The sequence below is a fragment of the Arachis hypogaea genome, chromosome 18, assembly GCF_003086295.3.
Source record: "Arachis hypogaea cultivar Tifrunner chromosome 18, arahy.Tifrunner.gnm2.J5K5, whole genome shotgun sequence".
NCBI lineage: Eukaryota > Viridiplantae > Streptophyta > Magnoliopsida > Fabales > Fabaceae > Arachis > Arachis hypogaea.
Window position 1 is genome coordinate 22,855,223 of NC_092053.1, and position 7,902 is coordinate 22,863,124.

Here is a 7,902-nt window from a genome sequence, read left to right on the forward strand (position 1 = left end):
AACGGTTATCTATCAATTAAAGGTGGAACTACTTTAAAAAAGGTGGTCATCAAACTCTACTATAAATACACTGACACCCCTTCAAGTATACACACGTTCTATTCTACTAAAATCCTGCCTAAAACCCTTGTTAACTTAAGTATCGAAGTCTCTTGTGTAAGGTCCCACATCGGTTGGGGAGGGGAACGAAGCATGCCTTATAAAGGTGTGGATACCTCTCGCTAGCATGACGCGTTTTGACGAGTGAGTGTGGGGGGCATCGGCTATCATCCCTATCGTCAAAGGCAAAACCGTGAGGTCTTGTGTGCCAAAGCGGACAATATCGTACTAGCGGGTGGTCTGGGCTGTTACATCTTGCAGGTACCATTCCTCACCTCTTCACGAGGAACTCGGACGGCAAACACCTCGTCGCAAGAATAAGTCGGACGCTATCTCATAAGGAGTATTGACCTCACGTTCAGACTCAAATCAACGTTTCAGGTAATTCTCGGAACAACTTCATTCCCAGGATAAATAACAAGTTAAGAATTAATTTGAGTTCTATTTAGGATTTGCAATTGATCAATGAGTTGTTACACATTCAAGACGAAATTTAAATTTTCGACGCTTACTTAAGCGGACAACTAAGCTAATCACTCGACTTACTTAAATTTGTTAGAAATATTTAAAATTTTAAATTAAAACTATTTATACGTATTGATAAAAACTAAAAATGTACACATAATTATTTATTATAATATTTAAAATAATGAAAAGATAATTTCACACATATTATAATATTCAAAATAATAAAAAAGTAATTTATAATAATTTTATTTTTATTTTTAATATGACTAAATATTATTTTTCTATATATATTTTTAAACAATTATTTTACTTTTTATTATGTCATATTTAATTGTGAAGTCTATTTATTATCGTCTTTATAGTATAAATAAATTGTTTAACTAAAATAATTACTATAATCAAGACTATTTTAATTATGAATATTAATATAATATATAATATATAGATAATATGCTTTTTACCTTAAATAATATTCTTAAAAAATTACTGATAATTTAAGTTGTATTTAATTAAAAAACTAAATTTTAATTTAATTATTAACTAGTTAATTAATATAATAAAATTAATTATCAATAATTTTTTAGTTTATTTATTTATTTATTTTTAATTTTTATAATAAATTAAATATAACAATATAATTATTATTATATGTTAAGTTTAAAAAATATTTTCTAACATAAAATACAAGAAAATCATTTATGTTTTATTTTGGGGGCAACATAATATAATCAGGGATAAATATATACATTTATATATAAGTATTAGTGTTTTTTAAAAATATTTGTAAGGATACTCTTTTCATTATATATGGGTCTGTCTCTGGTGGTGATTGATTTAATAATTAAGATTTTGTATATAGCTAGTGTTCCAGGGGTTACTTGAAGTCGGATTGTCTTTGGATTTGTACGTGAGGCTTAAATTCTTAATCGAGCGAATTTTGACTTGGCCTACGTCTGGTAGAGGTCGTCCGAGTGGTTCGTGAGAAGGTGCGGGGTGGTACCTAAAAAGTACTCCAATTCTTAAGTCAGCAGAGACCTTAGCAGGTTTAAGTGTATTGGAACTTAATAACACCTGAGAGTGTCAGTGTATTTATAGGTGATGAGCCAATAACTACCGTTGAAGTAGTTCCACTTCTGATGATCTATAACCGTCCCTTTATCTTAGGGTTGTTGAGCTCCCTCTTCTAGAAGTGGGTGAGAGATATTAGGGATAAGTTATAACTCTCTCAGGGGAGAATTATCTCCCTGTAGAGTTCTGTCCAACCTCTAAAGAGGTCGGTCATGTGGAAGACGTCTTTTGGACTTTTATATACTTTTGGGTCTGACTTATATTTTTGGGTGAACAGTGCCCTTACTTGAGTCCGATCTTTTTGCTTAAGTCAGATTCAAGTATGAATAAAGTTGGATCTTTTCAGGTCGGTTTCCATGTCCAAATCGAAAAACCGACGTGATTTCAAAATGCAAATCGTTGCGTCTCTTGGCTTCCCCTTTGGACACGTGGGAGACGGTTACGTTTGTAACCGTGCACGTCATTTAATGGAAAAAGGGTTTTTACAATTTTACCATTTGGGTCTTTTAAATACTCACCCCCTTTCTCTTTCTTCCTTTTTCGTCTCTCCATACTCGCGCCTTTTCGTTCTCTCAAGCCTCTCTTTATCCTTCAAACCTCTTTGCACTGGGATTTCATTCTTTCTTTATAGACCTTGAGGGACGCAGAGCATCTGAGAAACTTCTTTGCTGCTCCTACCATTCCACTATCTGTCTTCAACCTTCATTGAGAAAAGAGGTTGGTATCTCCTTCTGCTTTATCTTTCTTTTTCTGGCGTTATAGTCTTTCTACTGTTTTTTGAGTCTATTATTGGAATGCAATTTATGTGTTTGATGAACTTGTGCCTGTTGATGGGTTAAGGTGCTTTAATGTACCTTTGTGGCCGTATCGCTGTTGTATTTTCCCACATGTGTTAGGATGCCCCTAAGATTGGTGTGTTTTACTGTGTTTTTCCAAAGATTATGTCTTTATGGCTATTAGTTGCACCCCTTTTTTTACAAAGAAAGTTTGCCTTGTTTCAAACTTGTTTGTAATGCTTTTTTTGTGCAATGTAGGTATTTCCTTCTATATGTCTCTTCTCGTTTCTCCAAATATGTCTTCTAAGGTTCCTGAGGATTTATTGAAATGGGTAGATTCATCTGTTCTCTGTTCCCACCCCATAGTTGATAATGTTTTTGTAAAGGAACTCCGAAAGCACCATAGGATTTGTAGGTCTAGCGAGGATGAGGCAAAATATGAAATAGTGGCCCCTGACCCTGAGGATCGAGTTTATTTTAGGTGAGCCCTTGAGTCAGAACTCCATTTTCCTTTTATGTATGACTGCCTGTTTACCCGACTTGGGGTTACCTTCACTTTCTCCGATTTTGAAATAGAGGTATTATCCCATTGCAGAGTGACTCCTTCACAACTTCATCCGAATTCGTGAGGATTTCTCAAAATTTATCAACTCGTTAGTCGCAAACTTGGGTTCCCGACCTCTTTGAAAATCTTTTTCTACCTTTTCCATTTAACGAAGCCTTTTAGCGCTTCGAACAAACAAAATAAACAACAGTGGGTTTCTTTCCGAGCTATTCAAGGTCGGAAGGTGTTTTCTATCTTTGATGAGTCATTCCATGACTTTAAGAACTTTTTTTTAAAGTTTGTGCTGTTAAGGGTCACCATCCTTTTTTTCTGAATGAGAATAACGAGTCCCGCTTCCAGTTATACTGGGTAGAGGCGGCCCCTGTTGAGAAATACAATTTAATGGATTTGGATGAGGCGGATGAGGCTGTGGTTGAATTCTTCCGAGAGGCTTGGGGACGGACTCCAAACCTTGACACTGAAATGTTCCTTCTCGGGACTCCAAGTTTTGTCCGTACTGAGCTAGGTAGTTTTTATCATTATTTTATAGATAACTCGCTCATTTTTCCGACTTGTTTGTTGATGTGTATCATTATTTTTTGTAGAAAAAAATGAAAAGCGGTTTCAAGGCTTACCAAAAAGTTCAGGAGGCCAAGAGGGACGTACATGCCCGAGCTGCTCAGCTGTAGGAGAGCAGCAAGTCAGATACCTCTTCTCCGACTAAGTTCGACTCGGGTACATCTTCTCAGAGCAAGCTGGTAAACCCTCTTTCTCCTCTTTCTCCTCTTCCTCCTCCTCTTTCTCTAGTTCTCACTCCTCTAGTTCCTCCCTTCTCGGAGCCGAACTTTAAAAAGAGGAAGACCTCGGAATCTGACGCCCTCAATATTAATCACGCCGAATTTGATGGGGTGAAGTTTTGTGAGAAGCACATCCTTCTTCATAGCTTTATTGCTATGGATGACGCTTCTATAAAAAATCACCTCCAGGTCTTAATCCGAGGGGGATTCGAACTGCTGGAGTATGCTCTACCTGCTAAAAGAGTTTGAGAGAACTCCTCTGTATGCTACTCAGCATTCTTTGGAGGCCCTTCAGGCCAAGGTGGCCATTCTTCGGGAGGCCGAGAAGGGTTTTGAGGAGGAGAAGGTAAGTCTAGAAGCTGAGCTCTTTAAAGCTCGTGATCGGGAAAGGCAATCTGCGGCTTCCTGTGCTCTGGCCGAGGGATTATTGAAGAAGGCTGAGGAGAATTATGTTAGAATTTTTAGGGAGAACTTGGAGTTGAAGAAGCAGATAGAGCGGCTTAGGGAGGGTTATGTTGATTTGGAGAAGTTAGTCGCTGAGGGTACATAGGAGGTATTTGAAATTTTAAAGAATCAAGTTCGGGTTCTTGCTCTCGACTTGGACATGTCTCCTCTTCACCCCGACAAGATTGTGGTCGATGGGAGGATTGTCTCTCTGCCCCGCCATCCTACTGACTCCGAGCTTAAGACTTCGGGACAACATTTGGTTAAGTCCCCTCCTCGAGAAGTCGTTGCTCCTGAGGAGGTGATGCCGAGTTCCTCCTTTCAGCCAGAAGCCGCTCCCATTGAGGAGAACCCTCCGACTTCCTCCGCCGATCTTGACTCCTCTCCAGCTCCTGATCAGAATCCTTTAATTGGCTCTGTTTGATACTTCAGTTAAGGCCCAGCTTATGGGTCCTTTTATGAACACTTCTGTTTTGTGTAGTTTTTTATATGCCTTTATATGCTTTTCTTGACTCTGGTCCTTTATGAAGGACTTTAATGACTCTTGGTTTTGCTGTTGTTAGTTCTTTTTTATAGGACTTTGATAAATTTTGGTTACCATGAGTAGTTATAATTACTTTGAAAGGGTTTCTATATATTTGAGCTTTCCTTTTATCTTAGGATTTAATATTCTTGCTTGCATGTCGGATAACTCGTTTGCTGTTTGAGCTATTTGTGAGGCTTTTATGAAAGCCTTTAATACGTAACCTTTACCTTAGGTTTTTAAAGGTTTGTTGTTTTCCATTACTTAGTGCTAACGCTCAACTTACTTTGTTATTGAATCGTTTTTGTAACTTAGGTTATTTTCGTGATGCATTTTATTCTTCTCGGACGCTTTCTGACTTATAAGTAGTTTGGTTCCGAGTTTTGTATGATCGTCATTTATAACCTCTTTACACTGACTTATACCTTGTCTCTTTATCTTGCCGACCATGTAGGTCAGGCAACACATTTTTGCGCTTTTTGGAGCTTAAGTCAATGCGTATCGTAGAAAACAATAATGGAATAAAATGAGATATTCTAATTGATGAAGTGTAATTTACAAAGATGCTTTGCTACTAAGGGAATAATTTTCTTACCCCTAGTCCTTGGTTGATGCCTCGTTAAAACCCCCTTCAGAAAAATATTTCTCAGGAAAAAACCTTGAAGTCGGGAAAAAGAGTACATCAGGGAGCAAGGTGTGCTTCTAGTTGTAATATCTTTTCAAGTTACATGCGTGCCACGACCTTAGGAGCTCGGCTCCGTTCAGGTCGGACACTTTGAAATAGCTTTTCCCCAAGATTTCGGATATCTTGTAAGGACCTTTTCAGTTGGCAATGAGCTTTCCTTCGCCCGACTTGTTTATCCCGGTATCATTTCTTATCAGGACCAGGTCGCTCGTGGCGAAGTTCCTCCGTATGACCTTTTCGTTATATCTGGCCGACATCCTTTGCTTCAATGCTGCTTCTTTTATTTGGGCTTGTTCTTAGACTTCTGAGAGAAATACAAATTCTTCTTTATGGGCTTGAATATTCCTGACCTTATCATAAAATCTGACCCTTGGACTTTGTTCATTGACCTCTACTGGGATCATGGCTTCTATTCCATATGCAAGTCGGAAGGGTGTTTCTCTAGTCGTAGAATGAGGTGTTGTTTAGTAAGCCCATAATACTTATGGGAGCTCTTCTGCCCAAGTTCCCTTTGCATCCTACAACACTTTTTTAATCCAGCTAATATAACTTTATTGGCTGCTTCACCTTGTCCATTAGCTTAGGGATGTTCTACCGATGTGAACTGGTGCTTGATCTTCATACTGGCTTTTAAATTCCTGAATGTAGAGTCGGTGAACTGTGTAGCATTATCTGTGGTAACAGAGTGACGGAATAAAAACCGAGTAATAATATTTTTGTATAGGAATTTTTGACTTCTTTGAGCTGTGATAGTAGCCAGTGGTTCTGCTTCTATCCACTTAGTGAAGTAATCCACTCCCACAATTAGGTACTTAACCTGTCCAGGGGCTTGAGAGAAAGGTCTGAGTAGGTCTAACCCCCATTTCGAAAAAGGTCATGGAAAGGTTACACTGATAATCTCTTCGGGTGGAGCGATGTGGAAGTTTGCATGCATCTTGCAGGGCGGACAATTTCTGACAAAGTCGATCGCGTCCTTTTGCAAAGTCGGCCAGAAGAATCTAGCTCGGATCACCTTTTTAGCCAGAGATCGTGCTCTGAGATGGTTCCCACAGATGCCATTATGTACTTCCTCCAAGACTTCTTCAGTTCTACAAGTCGGAACACATTTCAATAAGGGTGTGGGTATCCCCCTTTTGTAAAGGACGTTTCGTACCAGGGTTCCCTCCGAATTCTCTTGGCTTCTTTTTTCCCCTCAGGAAGAATGTTGAATTTTAGGTATTTGATAAGGGGAGTCATCCATCCGAGGTTTAAGCCAGAGACGAGTAGGACGTCCACTTTGTTATCCGACTTCAAAACTGAGGGCTCCTTGAGGGTTTCCTATATCAGGCTTCTGTTATTTCCCCCAAGCTTGGTACTTGCCAATTTAGAAAGGGCATCTGCTCGACTATTAAGTTTCCGAGTTATATGTCGGACCTTGGTGTCACTAAATTGTTGAAGATATTCAAGCGTTTTCTCTAAGTATCTCTTCATATTAGGGTCCTTTGCTTGGTACTCTCCATTGATTTGTGAGGTTACTATCTGGGAGTCACTGAAGACTACTACTTTGGTCGCCCCCACTTCTTTGGCGAGTTTAAGTCCTGCGATCAGGGCTTCATACTTGGCGTGGTTGTTGGAGGCGGGGAACTCAAATTTCAAAAAAAATTCTATTTGAGTTCCTTCTTCATTGACCAGTATTATGCTCGCTCCACTTCCGATCTTATTGGAGGACCCATCTACATAGAGTTCCCAAGTCATGGAGGTTTCAATCTAATCACCTGTATACTCTGTGACAAAGTCGATGAGGCACTGAGCCTTGACTACAGTCTGAGTTTCATGCTTTAAGTGGAACTCGGATAATTCTACGGCCCATTGTATCATTGATGAGCGGATAATTTATACCCTTTTTGGCATTGTTTTTAGGTAGTTTTTAGTATATTTTAGTTACTTTTTATTATATTTTTATTAGTTTTTATTCAAAAATCACATTTCTAGGCTTTACTATGAGTATGTGTGTTTTTCTGTAATTTCATGTATTTTCTGGCTGAAATTGAGGGACCTGAGCAAAAATCTGATTCAGAGGCTGAGAAAGGACTGCAGATGCTGTTGGATTCTGACCCTCCTGCACTAAAAATGAATTTTTTGGAGCTACAAAAGCCCAATTGGCGCGCTCTCAATTGCATTGGAAAGTATACATCTTGGGTTTTCCAGCAATATATAATAGTTCATACTTCGCCCGAGATTTGATGGCCCAAACTGGTGTTAAAATCTAGCTAAAAACTTTTCTAGCGTAAAACGCCAGAACTGGCATACTTTTCGGCATTAAACGTCCATTTTGGCACCCAGGGTGGCGTTTAACTCCAATATGAGGCATATGCATGTGGAAGCTTGAAAGCTCAGCCCAAACACTCACCAAGTGGGCCCCGGAAGTGGAATTTTGTACTATCTACACCTAGTTACTCATTTTCTGTAACCCTAAGTTACTAGTTTAGTATAAAAACTACTTTTAGAGATTCATTTAG

General features: G+C 38.8%; 1 protein-coding gene across 1 annotated transcript; it reads right to left on the minus strand.

Annotated features, from left to right (window-relative positions):
- Nucleotides 1-6,721: 6,721 nt before the first annotated feature.
- Nucleotides 6,722-7,138, minus strand: LOC112769757 (uncharacterized). Its single transcript, XM_025814228.1, has one exon. The coding sequence runs from the start codon at nt 7,136-7,138 to the stop codon at nt 6,722-6,724; it is 417 nt and encodes a 138-aa protein (XP_025670013.1).
- Between the last annotated feature and the right edge of the window lie 764 nt (nt 7,139-7,902).